The 17,865-nt window shown below is 41.0% G+C and overlaps 1 protein-coding gene across 1 annotated transcript; it reads left to right on the plus strand.

The window, feature by feature from the left end:
- The first annotated feature begins 1,188 nt into the window (after nucleotides 1-1,188).
- tp73 (tumor protein p73) lies at nucleotides 1,189-17,686 on the plus strand. Its single transcript, XM_041945206.1, has 12 exons — nucleotides 1,189-1,418; nucleotides 2,429-2,677; nucleotides 11,119-11,305; nucleotides 11,574-11,689; nucleotides 12,387-12,496; nucleotides 12,673-12,815; nucleotides 12,963-13,051; nucleotides 13,205-13,332; nucleotides 13,455-13,609; nucleotides 13,766-13,898; nucleotides 15,224-15,317; nucleotides 15,638-17,686. The coding sequence occupies exons 1-12, from the start codon at nucleotides 1,398-1,400 to the stop codon at nucleotides 16,037-16,039; spliced, it is 1,827 nt and encodes a 608-aa protein (XP_041801140.1). The 5' UTR covers nucleotides 1,189-1,397; the 3' UTR covers nucleotides 16,040-17,686.
- The last annotated feature ends 179 nt before the right edge of the window (nucleotides 17,687-17,865 follow it).

Here is a 17,865-nt window from a genome sequence, read left to right on the forward strand (position 1 = left end):
TAATAAAAAAAGTTCTCATAACTTTCTAGAGCCAAGGTGACATCATCTTAACCTAAACCAACACTCCACAACCCAGAGATGTTCAGTTAGTTATCACATATGACAAAGACCAGCAAAAGAACACATCTGAAAACTGAATGTGAGAAACTTTTGCCTAAAAAAGGATGAATGGATTATCAAAATAGTTTCCATCTAATTTTCTGTCAGTTGACTGATCAATGATTAATCAATGCTCTACATTTGATATTATTGACTTAGTGGGAACTGGTGCCACTTATGTGAGGCTGTACGTCTAGAAGGTAAACCAGTGAACAGCTATTTGGCAACAGTTTTTTTTTTTTAACCCAGCTGTCTCCCATAGGATGTGTCATGCTGTGTGTACCTAAGTTAAGAGTCAATGTATAGATCCAAACACCCACGCATGCGTTCATCCTCATTTAACCTACAAACTTTGTATTAAGTCTGGGACATTGACCCGTTCTTTTGCTTTCATCTGATAGACCATGGCATAGAAACACACAAAGTTTACATATCCTTGTGTAACTTTGTCTTGGTTTTTGTGTCTGTCCATAATCAGTGCAAAATCAAGTATGAATAGAAACTAAATATTAATTTTCTGAAATCCCCTACCGAAAGGGGCATAGTTTATTTGTTAAATAATATTCACTGTGATAACTGTGTGAGCTTGGTTGGAATCTGACAAAAAATGGAGTAATCAAGAAAAACAAAGCTCCTCAGTGGAGTATACTGCTAAAATAAAGCGTTTATACAGATAATTTCTATCCAGCTGATTTATTTCAAGGTGTCATAAGTGTTGACAAGTCCCTGTTTTTAAAAGTGTTCAGCCTGACCACTGATTTAATGCTGTATTGATATACAATACTGGGTGGAGGTGGTGGTGGTGGTGGGGTCTGACCCTTGAACCGTTGTTCTTTCATGTGTTTTCCTTCTCTGTCTCTCTGTCTCTGTCTCTCTGACTCTCCGTCAGACCAGACAGTGTTTACTTAGTGCAGGCCTTCACAAGGTGTTTTGGAGCGTGTGTGTACATGTGCCCCGGCATTGCCGTCTATGTCCGGGCATGCCGTAATTAGAACGTCGTACCATTTTTTGGGTTCCCATCCCTCTCTTTCCCTCTCTCCTTCTCTCCCCTCCTCTCAGTCTGTAGTTTCTCTCTCTTCACACCAGTCCTCAACTTTTTGCCTGTCTGTCTCCAGGTGCACATGTGTCTGTGTGTGTGTGTGTGTGCGTTTGTGTGAGAGAGAGAGTGTGTGGTGTGTCCACTGATGCACACCTCGCTTGAACTCTCTGGTCAGGCTATGGTCTTACACTCTCTTTGCTTTGCTGTGCCTGGACCTTTCTGACTGAAGAGTTGACAAATGAGACCAAAGCATTAGAGGATGTACTACGTGAAAAAGAAGGTAATGCAGAAAATATTTTTTTTTTATTCTGCTCATGGGATAGTGTGTGTGTCTGTGTGTGTGTGCGTGTGTGTGTGTGTGGGTGTGCAATGCTGTGGCTATTTAAGTGTGAACTTGCCATCAGTGTCAATTATTTGACCCACATGTATGTACAGTACAGGCAGCAGGATGAATCTAGAAATATGTTTTAAATGAATGATTCAGACTTGTTTTAATTAATGAATGTGAAACAGTTCATGTTACATTGGTTGGATAATGGAATCACTGTTGTTCAAAGAAAGTAACGTAAAGATGTTGATAAGTAGAAGGTGGGCAGGAGGACTTTCAGTACTGTAGTTGTCTGTTTGTGCTTCTGAGCTCTTGTGTGTTTTTGTTCAAGTAGTGTGAGAAAGAATCAACAAATGAACGTGGGTTATTAAAAAAGCAGCAGCCACAGAGGAGTTTTCCTTCTACAGTAGCTTCTGGGTCGTGCACCACGATGTATGGGCCCCACAGAGTGTGTTAACTTTGACAGTGCAACAAATCTTCCCTCTGCTCAAACACAGTGGAGAGGGCAGGATGAGAATGGCAGGCAATTAGGCAGATTACACCGGTGTTTTACAACTTGCCTCATATAGCCCCAGGGAGGCTACTGTGGGGACCTCACTGCAACCGCCACTCAATTACACTCACTGACACACACACACACATATATATATATACACACACACTTATGTTTGTGTCTTTGCACTTGTGATGATTTGATCACCAAATCTCATTTCTCACATGTAAATCATACAAAAAGTCCTTGCCGTCCATTACGGACACCCACCTGGACAGGTACACACGCACCAGTCCCACACACACGCGGTGTCACACACATACACTTCCCGCAACTCTCTCATTCCAGTGTAATCCGACCTAGCGTTAAGCCCCTGTGTCTCCGGCACCTCTACCTGTGCCCTCCCTCCGTCTCTCTCCTCCCTCCCTCTTCGCTTCCCTCATTCTCTTGCCTCTTCTTTTCTCCCCAGTCCCAATACAACTTGCTGAGCAGCAGCATGGAGAGCCTGGGGAGCCGCGCGACGTCCGCCAGCCCCTACAGCTCCGAGAACGCCTCCTCGTCGGCCGTGCCCACCCCCTCGCCCTACTCCCAGCCCAACTCCACCTTCGAGGGCCTGTCGCCTGCCCCGGCCATCCCCTCCAACACCGACTACCCCGGACTGCACGCCTTCCAGGTGTCCTTCCAGCAGTCCAGCACCGCCAAGTCTGCCACATGGACCGTGAGTACACACACTTTCTCGGCTTTGGCATGCAATGTGTGTGTGTATGTGTGTGTGTCTGTGTGTCTTTCACGGGCCCTCTGTCTTACTGAGCAACTGTCTTGCAAACAAATAAACATGCACACACAAAGACATAATTTCACACACACTCGTACAGACACTCACTCAAGCCTGCACATGTGCAGGCGTGTCGCAAGAGAAAGTAGTGCATCATTCAGTGATTCATCTTGTCCTCTACTCACCTCCCGTAGTCAAATCTAAAGTGATGAATGCAGGAAAGTTTGGTATACGATTGGGAAAGTTTTTGTCCTGTGTGTTTTTCAGCACTCAGTCTATTGGAAGAAAACACTGTTTGAGAAGTTCTTAAAGAAATGACATTTTGGTTTCTCAGTCTGTCATTAGAAAACATTTTGTCTTGTGAAGCACGTGGTTCAGTATTAATTTGAGAAGTTAATAATGGTTTCTGCCTCAACTTGTACAATATAATGAGTGTAATGTAAGTCCAGGAGTTGTTGCATGATTCACAACATTAGATCAATGCAACTGTGATACATTGTAATGATAATTTATTAGTCATCATTTGATTAGAACTTTTAGAACATGAGTCTTACAAAGAGGGACTTAACATGTTAATTATTATTAATTAGTTTTGCAGCAGTGACAATATAACACATGTATACGTACAACTGTAATACTTTAATACAATAAACATAAAGATAAGAAAATAATTTTTCTTCCTATAGTGCATTACACTCACTATAGTGTAATACTACTAAAATGTATTATACTATATTTCACCGTTTACCATTATGGGGTGCAGGAATGAAAAAAACAAAAAAAACAACAACAGAATTTAGGGCAAAACCATAAAACTCCCTTGCAATGTGATGGTGGTGAGAGACAGGTGAAATGGGAGCTGTGTAATTTGTCATGACCTGATGAGAGGTTTCCTGCTAGAGAGGTGTCACCTCTGACTGTCACATAGTTGACCTCCCCGAAACAAGAGAACCAAGACACAAACTGTGTGTGCGCCTTCGCCAATCTGTGAGCGTTCAGGCCTGTGAATGTGATCGACTTAGGGGCTCCTCCGCGGCTGTGTTTGCTGGAAGTAACCATGCGTGGTGGGCTCCTTTACTCAGCCCTCAGTGATGTAAAAAGATCCCCCTCTGGACGTTAGAGCGGTGGTCTTTGACCTGCTGCTTTTCTTCCTCTGTCTCTTTCTTCCTCCGATCTTAACACACACTCATGGCTGTCACCTCTGGCGCCTAAAGTTCCACCCCGTCCTCTCCTAAAATATGTCCATCATCTCCTTTCCCTCACTTCCATTCTTTGACTTAGGTCTTTCTCACGGCTGGCCTACACTGATAGAAACCTACATCATCCTGCTGTAGTCTGTCTTACCCCTGCGCAACAAAATAAACTCCTCTTATCAGCTTCTTATTAGCCATTTTACATGGATAATAGTTTAAAAATGATCCCAATTTTATCAACAAAGAAGAAGGCTTTGAATTCACCTGCCAGCTTTTTTTTTTTTCTGTTACCAGGAGAGGTGAGACAAAGGAGTTTTTGGCTGGCACACGACTTAAGATACAGATGATGGCGCAGCAGAAAAAGGATTGTGAGGAAACCTGTGATTATTCAGATGCCTCAGCTGCCATTAAACCGGAGGGATTAAAATGAGAGAGAGACCGGGTGATTGCTCTTAGCTTTTGAGTTTACTGTAATACTTTGTTTTATCTTGCACACTTGATTATAAGGCAAAGTATCAGAGGATGTATTTACAATAAGTGTTATTATGCAGGAGATATGGAGCGACAACATTTTTAATGTGTGAACTGACGCATGTGTGATCCCGTAGGATATAATATGTTACTATTGCTGGCCTTACAGGAAGCCTTACAAAGGTTAAAAAAGTACACTGCATAAATCTGCAATACCTACAGTCCACACTGAGGTTTCCTTTAAACATTTCCTTAAAATGCTGGCAAGAAAATGTTTAATTCCAAATGAAAATGAAAGCAGGAGTTTATCATGTTTCATAGGAAAAACAAACAAAGAAAACCAAGTGTACATGAAGGTTTGCCAGGCTGTGGTACGGTTCAGACCCTTTTTGAGGGTTCAGATCATGTCATCATTCAATTGTTTTAGAAGTAGAAAAAAATAACAGTAAGAGTGCATGAGGATTTGGGTGTTTCTGCATATCTAGGTGTGCGTATTTATGCAAAATTCAAGGCCCAGGTTGGAACATGCTTGAAAAAAACAGGATGACTATGTGGACCAGACTGAGTCACCTAGTTTGATTGAAGGAGTTAACAGTCTCTGGGTTTCTGGCTGATTTCTTGTGGCCTCAGGCAGTGGGGAATGCCAAATGCCATAGGGGCATATTGACTATAATAGTTGCCTAGCCGCCCCCCGTTCCCCACCCCTCTGCCTCCCACTCAGAGCGGGTGGCATGTAATGCTTTGGGAGATTACAAGAAATGCCTATTGCATCAAGCATTTATCATTAAATCCCCTTTTCTCAAGTTTTCAATTGAATGATTGGCGGGAGGTTTGGTTATCAAGTCAGTTCAGATCTGCTTCACCATTCAAGAGAAGAGAAGAGAAGAGAAGAGAAGAGAAGAGAAGAGAAGAGAAGAGAAGAGAAGAGAAGAGAAGAGAAGAGAACTGATGGGAACAGAAGACACGATCATTATGTTTCCACATACAGTAAGTCCATTCAAGCCCATGTTAAGCTAGGCTGGTAATCCTTCAGTCCCCCTCCTGTCTCGTCAAGACACCGAGCATTAGTGATAATAGCGCTGAAACTCTGCCGCTCTCTTGCCTCTTGAAGATGATTCTTGGCTTGGTTGCACTGTGGCTGGAAATGAGATCTAACACCTCAGTCTTGTCAAATAATAAGACCTCTTTCTGTACACTCAGACTTTACTTTATATGTGTGTGTGGTTGTGTGTGTGTGTGTATGTGCGTTTGTGTGTGTGTGTGTGCATACAGTATGTGTCAGGGGCGGGTGGGGGTGTGATGCGGTGGCTGCGGGCTCGAGCATGCACTGCAAGGCGGCTTGTCAGAAGCTGCTCTTCCCAGCTATTAGCCTCTCTCCGTTAGGACACAGGTCCCAACACGCCCTGCACAATGCATCCTTCCCTTCCTTTCCCCATGCATCATCTGTGGCCACATCATCGATGGCCTTCCTGTGGGGCAACGGATCTGGGAAAACACACTCTATAAGCGAGATTTTTCGCACACATTTCAGCGCTTACACGTGTTTTATCAATGTCAACAAATCAATGGCAGTAAAAATCAATTTTTACTGCAAACGCAGTTGCTTTTTATAGTAGAGTATAGTTTAGAAGTGCTTAAGAAAATGGCCTGCAGGACTGATACTAAACACATTATCAGCATGGGTCAGGACATGTTCAGGACTGCAGGATGCCATCACTCCAGGAAATTAATACGCAATTTGCTCTACTCTGATTAAGTTTAAGTTTATTTACTTTATTGATCACAAACTGGGAAATTACTTCTCTGCATTTAAACCCTCACTGATTGAAACACACACATGCAACATGCAGTGAAACACACAGGAGCAGTGAGCTGCCACGTCAAGCGCCTGGGAGCATATTGGGGGTTAAGTGCCTTGCTCAAGGGCACATCAGCCAGCTAATGGAGGGGGAGGGCATACTCCACACCCAGATTTTTCTGCCGGCCCAGTGGGGAAATCGAACCGGCGACCTTCCGATCACAAGCCACTTCTCCAACCTCTAGGCCACGGCGACCCCATGATGTGTAACCATGTGTAACAGCGTGCGTAACACCATGTGTACCCCATCATCTCGAGAAGAATAGCAATCAATATGAAAGTCAAATGATTCTTTTCGGATTTCACATGATTCCCTCACATGAACTCTTTCCAGTAAGATTTCTAATTTACTGCTATCTGAGGCACAAATGCTTGACAAAACTGTTTGAATGACTCATCAATTATTTCAGGGTTGAACCTTTAAGTACAGAGAACCAAGTTTAGATTATAGCTGTTGTTAAAAACAACAGTCTCCACAGGTCATTACATCTGTCCTTATTTCCTCAATAGTCTCATAGAGACAAACAGCAATTACCATGACGTCAAAGAGAGTAGTAGATTCTCCAATTTTCTTTATTGATTTGAATTCAGTGTAATTACAGACTGTATAGAAATTCTGCTTAGACTGTGTGCATGTGTACAACATGCATATTCTGTGCATGTGCGCGCACAAACGTATTCGATATTTGGACAGTTAAGTGAATTTGCAGCGGGCAAGCTGTTGCTTGTGTATATGGATGACGGTCTGGCAATTATCACCCTGTCTCCAGGAGCCTGTCGGGACCTGCCTCCACTGGTCCACAGTGTGGAGGCAGGGCTGGCTGGATGGATGGATAGATGGCTGAATTAATGGATCATTCAATGGGACTACAATAGGATTGACAACTAGATAGCTAGTAACAGGACTGTACAGTGCTGTCATAAAGTCTAAATCACCTCACAACATTATGGGATGTTTCTGAATGTTCCTATTCCAAAGACCTGCAGATTTGATTAAAAATGCATTTTGTAGCTCAAACTTCAGCATGTAAATTATGTAAGGAAAAAATGAACATGCCACCGTCTGCTCTAGATGTAGGAGATAAGGGTTGGAAGTCCATAATGCTTAAGGGTTAAAAGCAGGCACTTGTTTGTTGTGGGTCAGCTGAATATCTCATCACAGTTGTCAGCGGATTTCACTGAAAATTGGTATGTAGTTAAGCAGTTGGCCTGTGTTTATGGTGTGGATTGGGGACATTTTACACGATTTCTTAACTTTTTAACATATAGAATTTTTTATTGTTTATACTCTAATCTTCATGTAACATGTTTTTTTCTCTTTCCCTTTCTTAATTTCCTCTTCTCAAGACTTTTTCCAGATCATTGACAAAGCAAATAATCTCTTTCATGTTTAATTGTGTTTGTTTTTCGATCGTTTTCTCCGACCTCTCCATCCCAGCATCCTTCTCTATGTCCTGAAACGAAGCCCAGTTTACCCATCGCTCATGAGCTCTTGTCTGTACAAGAAGATACACACCAGATACTGTAGTTCTTTATTAATGCTGCGCTTCACTTCTGGACTCACAGATTTGGGTGTGTGTGTGTGTGTCGTTGGTGCATGTGCACACTAGTCTGTGTGGTGGACGAGTTGAGACGTCTCCCATGGCATCCCATGGGAAGACTGAAAACACAAAAAGTAATTTATGACTTTTTCATGTACTCAGAGGTGTAGCAATATCACCAATGGTTGATCCCTGCTGATCAAACAAACTTTTTTTGTTGCATTGATCCCTTTTAATACTGGGCCAACAGGACTTTAGAGTTGGTGTGGAATTTCAAATCATTATTAATTGTAAATTAGCTGGCACCATCGTGGCTTCACATAAGCACTGCATCTGCATATGTAATATTATGGCTGTGTGATTGTGGGTCAGTTAAATATGCTCTAGGTCAAGGTAAAGAGTGTTTTTATGTGATACAGGACACAGTTTAATGTAACTCAGGTGACCCGCAGAAAAAGAAAAAAGTTTCTTCTCTATACAAATGACTAATTAGCTCGTAGGTCTAGAAATGTCCTACTATATGAGTAATTTTTATGCAGTTATCATTGCATAAAAATGTTGATGAAAACATGAATATTTTGTAGAAAGCATTGCATTAAGGATGTGTGCTGCCTGCATTTCTCTACACAATCAAACTAAACCGCCACCTTGTCTGGATATCAATGACTCCTCTCTGTGACGCTGCCTACTAAAATATTTGACCACATTTCCCATGTTCCTCTTATCAAAAGGAGTTAATATTCTTTCTGATGTGATTATCAGTTTTCAATATGTGATTGTTGCAGCAGGAGAAGTCTATAAATAAGAAGTTTGTGTGGCTGTTGCATCTCAGAGAAATTATTTATTCATGGTATGGACGGGCTGTTGAGACTTGTCAGGGGAAGCTGGGTGGGAAAAGGTAATGTTGTGCACAGGTATTTCCATTACCCTCAAGGGAGTGCTTATGGCTAAGAGCATGTGTGCATGTGTGTCTATATGGGTGTGTGTGTGAGAGAGAGAGAGTTTGCAATGTGTGTGTGGTTGTGAGGGGCTTAGTAACGGTGTCTCAACAAGGAATCCAAGCGGCTGTCTGTGTAGGACTGACTCTTTCCCAGCCATCATCAGGACAGAGGCTGTCTGGTCTCAAATCAGAGTCTGGATGATCAGTGGAAAATTTCAAAAAGTTACTTCATTCAAATTTGACGAATTAACTGATGTTTATGTAACAGAAAAATCTTAAATCTCTTAAATCCCAGATATTATAAGGATCAAAGTCCAAGGGTCCACACGTAAAAGTAAATTGTGATTCATATCCAAGAAGGATCGTACAGGAGGATGGATTTAGAAATAAAACAAACAATAAAGGAATAATGAGAAGAGGAATATAGAGAATAGCTTGATGTGATTTCTGGGGTTAAAAGTGTGCAGCACCAAGAGACAGATTTAAAACAGAATAGAAACGCAGAGGTCAAGATATCCTGACTTTTAGTCCATAGGGTGTCAAGGTCAAGTGAACTTCCCATAATGCAACTCAAATAGCATCTTTTGTTAGATCCTCCCTGCCTCCTAAAGGCCTTCTTCTTTCAAACTCCACACCGCAGGTTTGTAATACAAGCTTTCTGTTAAATCTCAAACCTGATGACATCATCAGGGTTGTTTTTGAAACTTTGAAACACGTCCACCTCCGGAGCCACACAAGACTTTAAACAACTGTTTTCGCAGGTTGAGTAGTGCTTCTTGTGATGAGTTAATTGAACTTTTGGTGGATTGTCTGGTGGATGGATGCTTCCAAGAAAACATGTTAGCTTATGTTGTGTATTTTCTGAAAATCAGTGACAATAACAGATGATTGATGGGTGATACTTGGCTAACAGAGCTGGTTAACACCAGGGTTCATGGTTTAACTCCAAAACTACAAACATACTTGTCTATGACAGTTTTTCTTGCTTAAAAGCATTTGCTACATGACTGATTAAAATCTACCAGATAAAAAAAATTAATTCTTGAATTCATTCATCCACAAATACAAATAGGCAAAATGCCATTTGAATTTGTACATATGCAGCATTACAGACCTTGAGCTGAATGTACTATATTTCGGCCATAGGGTGCGCTGTTGCATTTGCATTCGGGCCCATTGTAGCAAGTCCACACAGGACAACTGTCTCCTCAGTTTTTTCTTTTTTTTCCTGGAAGGTCCCTGTTTGATTCCACAGGGAAGATTTTTGAGATTTCGTGTTTGTGTTGGGGCATGTTAAGGCTTTTCCATCCCGTTTCTTGGTGTCTCTGGATGCATCTGTACTGGCATTTATGCATGCACACATGCATATGCGTGTGTAAATGCTCGTAAATTGAGCAATTATTGAAGACATGGAGACAACTCAGCATTTTCTCATTGAACTTTACTGCATACACTATATAACTGACTGACTGACAACAGTAAAAAAAAATTTGTTGTTGTAGTTGCTCATCTGGTACCCACACTGAGACCATTTTTTCCAAACTGTCCTTTTGAACTTACACTTCTCCTCTACCAGCTCACATTACTACGCACAAACCCAGTCTGCGGAATAATAATCATTTATTCATTCTAATAACACAGTAATTACCTCTACTACCCAGACGTAAATTTACTGTTGACTGTTTTACAGTCCTTGTGTATTTTCCCTTTCGCCTTTCTTTCAAGCTCTCCCTTTCCTCAAATGACAATTTGTTCTGCAGTCAGGATTTCATGTGATAATTACAGTTTCCAATGGTCACACCCCATGATTTTATCATCATATTATCACCCAGCTCTTTATTTGTCCACCTTTAATTCTACTTTTTAAAGTACTCTTTCAGCTGCCGTGTTGACAGATGACTTAATGGCTCAAATCAAATGTTATTTCATTTTGAAACAATGATCCAATCCACCTCCTGAAAGATGGTTCTGGTGTGATGTCAGTGGTTGCGCAGCCACAGGTTTTTCTTCTTCTTTGGTTTTTATCCATACCGACATACCGAGAGCATTTACATGAAACTGAGACAACACAGCTCTTTAACGTCTTATGTTTAATTTGCAGTAGATTGTTCGAAGTCATTTACCTCATTATAAGCCACCCTGGATGGGAGCATCTGCAAAATGCCTAAACTGTTAATTGTAGGTTGAAATTTAAAGAGAAAGAAAACTTTCCTGCAGCTGGCATTAGTTTGCACTCCCATGTGACTGACGGACTGGGATGTTCTGACACTATCCAAGTCAGACAGGTCTATCATCTGCACTTTTTCTCACCTACGCACACACAGAACCTTGCCATCTATCAACCCAGATCCCTGACTCGTGTGTGTTATTTTCCCATCCAGTACTCTCCGTTGCTGAAGAAGCTCTACTGTCAGATTGCCAAGACCTGTCCAATCCAAATCAAGCTGACCTCCTCTCCTCCACATGGCAGCATCATCAGAGCCATGCCCGTCTACAAGAAGGCGGAGCACGTCACAGAAGTTGTCAAACGCTGCCCTAACCACGAGCTAGGACGAGACTTCAATGACGGTATGAAGCCTGCTTCTTTTGATCATGACTGATTGTAAACTTTTACACTTTTTCCCGAATATGCCAATTATTCTTGGTTATGAAGTCAGTGACTGTGAAAGGAGAGGATAAGGTATATAATTCATTAATCACAGTTTTGGTGTTAATTTTGCCCTAAGCACAAACATGTTGTGGGTTAAACTTTTAATAACCAAGGCCGTCTGGTATGTGTGAAGCTTTGACTGACATCGACTGTGTCTTCACGTTTGTTTCATCATTCTCTGCACAGGTCAAGCAGCCCCAGCCAGTCACCTGATCCGGGTGGAGGGGAATAACCTCTGTCAGTACGTGGATGATCCTGTCACCGGCCGGCAGAGTGTCTTTGTGCCCTATGAGGCTCCACAGGTTGGTGCTTCATCAGCAACTGTGTGACTTTTGACTTGACCTGACAACTCAAGAACAGCAGCGATGTAAAATGTCACTTTCAAAATGAAAATCTCAGGTCTCAGGAATTTTTATGATATAAGAACAAATCTGCCAGCCAGGTAAGAGGAGTGAGGAGTGAGCAGTCAACGGTGGTATAAAACACAGCTGTCACTGAAATAGGCTTGTCAAAAATTGTAAATCACCACAACCACAAGAGGTTCTAAAACATACAGTCATAAATTGGCACAAGAAATATTAGGCTGATGGGTCTGGTTTCATGCAAAATTAGCTGCAGATAGACACACATACACAGACACACACAGCCAAATGCAGCATGATCCCCTCCAGGCAGAGATACAAAGATACCGGACATGTCCAAACAAGTACAAGAGTGAGAAATCATGATGTCTGTGATTGCACCTGAGGAAGTTAATGGAGAGGAAATTTATCTCACGTCACATCAAACTGCACTGCAACACTGCCCTCTGATGGTGGATTGGTCACATTTACTATAAGACGGGAGGTTTGCATTGCTGCCGATTGAAACAAACTGGTTGCGCCATAAAATTCCTGTAATTCCTTTATAAGTGTCAGAGACTAAACAAACAATTAAACCAACAACATTTAAATCCTTCAGCATCCACTTATTGGTGGGATTCACTGCTTTGTGTTTCAGGTGGGGACTGAGTTTACCACCATCCTGTATAACTTCATGTGCAACAGCAGCTGTGTGGGTGGCATGAACAGGAGACCCATCCTCATCATCATCACTTTGGAAACCAGGGAGTGAGTCAGAAATGCACAATTTATACCAGTTCAAATAAGGGTCTTCTTTTTGAATCAAACAAGGAATTCTCTGAATAGTAAAGACATACTTGGACTTAATTTGGAATGTAAGAGAACCAAGATTTCAACAGAAGTTTCCTAACAAACTTATTTTTTACACCCAATCATCTCTGCAGTGGTCAAGTGTTGGGAAGAAGGTCATTTGAGGGTCGGATATGTGCGTGTCCTGGCCGAGACCGCAAAGCAGATGAGGACCACTTCAGGGAACAACAGGCCCTGAATGACAGTGTGGCCAAAAATGGCAGTGCCAACAAGCGCAGTGAGTTGAATTACACTGAATGACACGTTCATGTTAACTACACATTTAAAAGTATTTAAAGATCAGTGACTGTTCTTGGTCATCAAAACGATTGAGAATGTAAGTTTGAAAACTGTTTGATTACAATTCTGTTTCTGTTGTCCGCAGACTTCAAACAGAGCCCGCCAAACATTCCCAGTCCAAATATTAACATGAGGAAGAGGCGGCACGGAGAAGAAGAGATTTACTATATTCCTGTAAGTGGATGATTTAGACTGGATGTATGAGATTTTAGCCCTTTAACCTGTCAAATTCAATCATGCAGCAGTTTGTAAAAATATTTCCATTGACTGTAACAGAGACAAATACTGGGAGTAACATATTATTGTACGTGTTGTGTTTGCGTGTAGGTTCGTGGTCGGGAGAACTTTGAGCTGCTAATGAAGATTAAAGACAGTTTGGAGCTGGTGGAGCTGGTACCACAGCCACTGGTGGACTCCTACAGACAACAAACACAGCAGCAACTTCTGCAGAGACCGTGAGTCACTACGACACGAACATGCACAAGCACACTGATACTGGGTCTTCTTGTTGACTTCATCAAACTGTTGGGAAGTATCTTCACATACACATTCCTCTAACCTCTCCTCTTTTCTCTAGGAGCCATATAGCATCCCCCTCCTCTTACTCTCCACTGTCCAACATGAATAAGCTTCATGTCCACGGAGGCTTCAGCAAACCGTCCTCCGTCAACCAGCTGGTGGGGCAGCAGCCCCAGCAACATGCCACTGCCCCCACCTCCATAGCCCATGTCGGTGAGTATCTAAGTTGGAGTAAACCAGATGGACTCGCTCAAAGCACACGTTTCAAACCAGTTTGTCATTAACCCGTCTGTTTGTGCCATTACACTACACTTCCTTGTGCTATTTTGCTGCTGATTATTTTATTGATCACCCCTCCCTCTCTCACAGGTTCAAACATGCTCAACAGCCACCACATGCAGGCCAATGGTGATATGAATAGCGGCCACAGCAGTCAGACTATAGTGTCTGCTTCCCACTGCAGCCCGCCCCCTCCGTATAACCCTGACCCCAGCCTTGTCAGGTACCTCACCCTCCAATGACACTCCTTCTTTATCCTCCTGTAAAGGGCCAGCAGACAATCAGATGCACTTGGGTTAAATACGAATGGGTGCCACGTTGAAATCATAACAGCTAGTTTGTTTGGCCATTTTCGCACAAGCTTGAACTCTTTCACAGTTTTTTGGAAAAGTTCCCTTTTGCAGTAAAATGTGTCTAAATGGAACTGTGTTATGCAGACAGTTTGATTTTATTATGGCTACTTTGCAAAAGCTTGCAATTACATCACAAACCTCCTCACAACCATGGCTGGTGCCATAATGAAGGTCCACTGGAGAATTGTCTGCATGGAAATAATGTCTATACATAATACAACTGGAAAAGGACATTACCTGGAAAGGTTGTGTAATGGGAGTAGGTTAACTCAGTAATGTTTTAAGTAAAAGATAAAAGTGTGTTAGCTCCTATTAGTTGCATATGCTAAGTGTCAAATCAGATGTGTTGATTAGCTCCCATTCAAAACCAGAACATTAATCATGTCTATTTGCTCTGGTCATACAGCCAAGCTGCTCAAGAGTTGTAGACCTCCACTATGGCTGCCACAGGGTTTGTTATGTCACCCAAAAGCCCAAACTGTGTGTCACACACTTACAGCTAAAATAATTCACACTGTCACTGTGTATACAGCCATCCTTTGCAATGCACTACAGTGAATTTTCTTCAAAAGAAATTTCCATTGTTTCAGTTCTGTTTAATTTTAATTTTAAACAGTTTTTTTCATATTTTTCAAGACAATGTGTCAATGCAGTCACTACTTAGACTTTGCTTTTGCAATTTTAATATTTTTTAACATGTTTCTAGATTGTTGTTTATTGTACAGTTAAATTGCACAGTTAGCTTATTTTTCCATTACACTGTATGTTGCCAAAACATTAACAATTCATGTATTTATAATAAAGGTTCTTCATCAAAGCAAGAATGGCCTAATGAATCATTAATAAAAATGCATGTTTATGATTTTACTTCCACTGCATCCACCAAAATGTGTAGTTTCTGTACACTTGAGGCTAGATCTGTGCTCCAATTCTCTCAGTCAGTTTTGAAATAAACCAATAATAGCTCGAGTAGATAGTGAGCTACTGATGTAACATAACAGAATGAGGTGCTTTCCTGTTCAGGTCTGTCTAATAATAAGTGCTGACCCTAATTATCAAGTTAGGATATTCTTTATTCTACTCAACTGCATTTTTCCTTAGTGTTGAAGTAGATTTTTATATTATAGCACTACTTCTAGCATTGTAGCTGTGGTCTAATGGCAGTCTAAGCAGCCCTGCTTTTCTTCCCATACAGTTTTCTAACCAGTCTGGGCTGTCAGAACTTCATTGAGTACTTCACCTCCCAAGGCCTCCAGTCTATCTACCATCTCCAGACTCTCTCCATGGAGGTAACCACTCCATTCCTGCACTCACAATCTCACAGTGAAAATCATGATTAGAATGACTTCATGATAATCTAGAACAATAATAATTTTATATGTATGAAGCTTCATCGAAAACAAAGGAAAAAGTAAAGAAAAGAACAAACAATAATGAACATAAAACAGTTAGAAAAGTAAAAACAAAACAAAAAGAAGTGGAAATAATTTTGCCTAATCTTCCTACAGGTACTTTTGGCCCCATATTTGTTGTATCTAAGCAAACTCATGAGGATACACATGTACTCATTTTCTGTCTCCTCCAATGTCTTCCTTTGTGCCTTCAACAGGATTTAGGTGCACTGAAGATACCGGAGCAGTCCTGCCTTGCCATCTGGCGAGGTCTGCAGGACATGAAACAAGGTGCTTCCCTCCAACTGCCTGCGTCTACTCATCACCATGACTATCATGGCCAGCAGCTTCTTCGCTCCAGCAGCAACATGGCTGCCTCTGCCATTGCGGCCATTGGCGCTGCCGGCGGGGAACTGCAACGTCAGCGCGTAATGGAGGCTGTGCACTTTCGTGTGCGCCACACTATCACCATTCCCAACAGATCAGGTGTTGTTGGGACATCAGGGATGGCAGCAGCTACTGACGAATGGGCTGACTTTGGTTTTGACATGCCCGACTGTAAGCTGTCACGTAACAAGCACTCCATCAAGGAGGAATTCATGGAAAGTGATGTTCACTGAGTCCAAAATGAATCTTTGGACTGTTTTTCCAATATAATTGTCAGCATCAACCTAATTACTGAGTAGAAGCATGTGGATAGGGTCTTTAAATGTGCTTTTAGGTATTGCTGTCACATTTCAGTCAGTGATTTTGCAGAGTTCCATTTTGAATGTGGGACATTTTTAGTGCACTTTCCTGTGCAATCTTTGTTCCACCCAGAAGATTGAACATGAAATGATACAAGAGGACGATCAAAGATAAACAGCAAATACCACTATGGCAACAGCATTATCAATGCTGAACACACAGGGTCTGTACTATACTTGTGGGGACTCTGATGAGTGCAAGTTAAAGGAGGGAGATATTGGTCGCACCGTGCAATAATACGCAATACATTTTTCAGCATCCAATTTCATTTCTGGTGAATATAAAATGTAGCAATTGCACAATCGCACAAATGTCACAGTTTGACGTATCAGCATTTCACAATTCAATTTTGTGTTTGAATACAAAAATTAGTTCTCAGCTGACTTATTTATTGTTCTCTGTTTTCCTTCACTTGAACAAATGTATGTACTATATCTTGTAAATGTTTTGGACTAGATGTGGTTGAAAAAGGGGTATTTAGATTCAAAATGTGTATTTCCTGGTGGTACCGAATGTATAGAATTGAACGGTAATCAAACTCAGCTGTGGGAACACACAGTCTATGTATATTTTTAATGACGATGATAATGTGATGACCTATAGTGCAGTATGCCCTTATTATTTCATTGTTAAAAGTTAGTTGAATGGGCTTTGGTATTAAAAGTGTGTATTCATGAAAACTCGGAATGGAAATAACAATCAACATGTGAATATCAGACAGATTAGATGTTTGCATCCATTACTTTTTAATTGAGTTCTAGGAAATATTGTGTTAATTGTTGTATAAATTGCAAAACAGTTGAGAGACAAAAGATCAAAATCAGTATTATACATTAATAGGAGGGATTTAATCTGAAGTTTGAATAATAATTTAGGAATTGTATCCCTGTTTACCAAGACACGAGATAAGACAGTGGCATTTTTGTTCTTCTCTGTGTATTTTGAAAAACCTTGCAGGGCAAGGTCCTCACATTGATTATAGCTAGTTGTGTAGCCAGCCTAGTATGTATCATCATGGCACTTGTTTGTATATATATAATAGCAACATTCCAGTTTTATTTCTAGATTGCTACCCAGCATGATTAATCATGGTGCAATTCTAGTAATGGTGTCAAAATTGTTTGTAGCAACTACATGACATTGTACCATGATAATAATTTGTACTTAACTTGCAGCCATTTCTTTATAAAGGCCTTCTCACTTATAAAAACACATACTTTTACCCACTTACCACCGACTGGTCAGAGAAAGAGCACTTTAATGCTTTAACAGTAAGACAATTTAGGATTATTTGTGCTTATGATCAGTATTATGCATTACCACAATGTAAATAGAAACAGTGCTTGTTTTAATATTCCTGGTAAGTTTTTTGTTATTGGTTTTGTAAAGATTATTAAGATGTGTACCTATATGTTGTAACTATTGCTGTCTATCAGAGTCCATTAGTTTCTAAGGTTGGTAAATTTTGTGTTTTTGTGTTTTTTTTCTTAACATCACGGATATTAAAATATTTGACTTCCTTCAATGTCTCTTATTTATCAAAGTCAAAAAATATCACTAATTATCCTACTGGTCTGAGTTCTATTTGAATGAACATATAAGTTCAGATAATTGTCAAGGGAAAAGGCCTAAATTTAAATTTAAATGAGACGTGCACCAAAATAATGTTATCTATTTGTATTAGTCGAGTAGGGAAGTG

This window comes from Chelmon rostratus, chromosome 10, assembly GCF_017976325.1.
Source record: "Chelmon rostratus isolate fCheRos1 chromosome 10, fCheRos1.pri, whole genome shotgun sequence".
Lineage (NCBI taxonomy): Eukaryota > Metazoa > Chordata > Actinopteri > Chaetodontiformes > Chaetodontidae > Chelmon > Chelmon rostratus.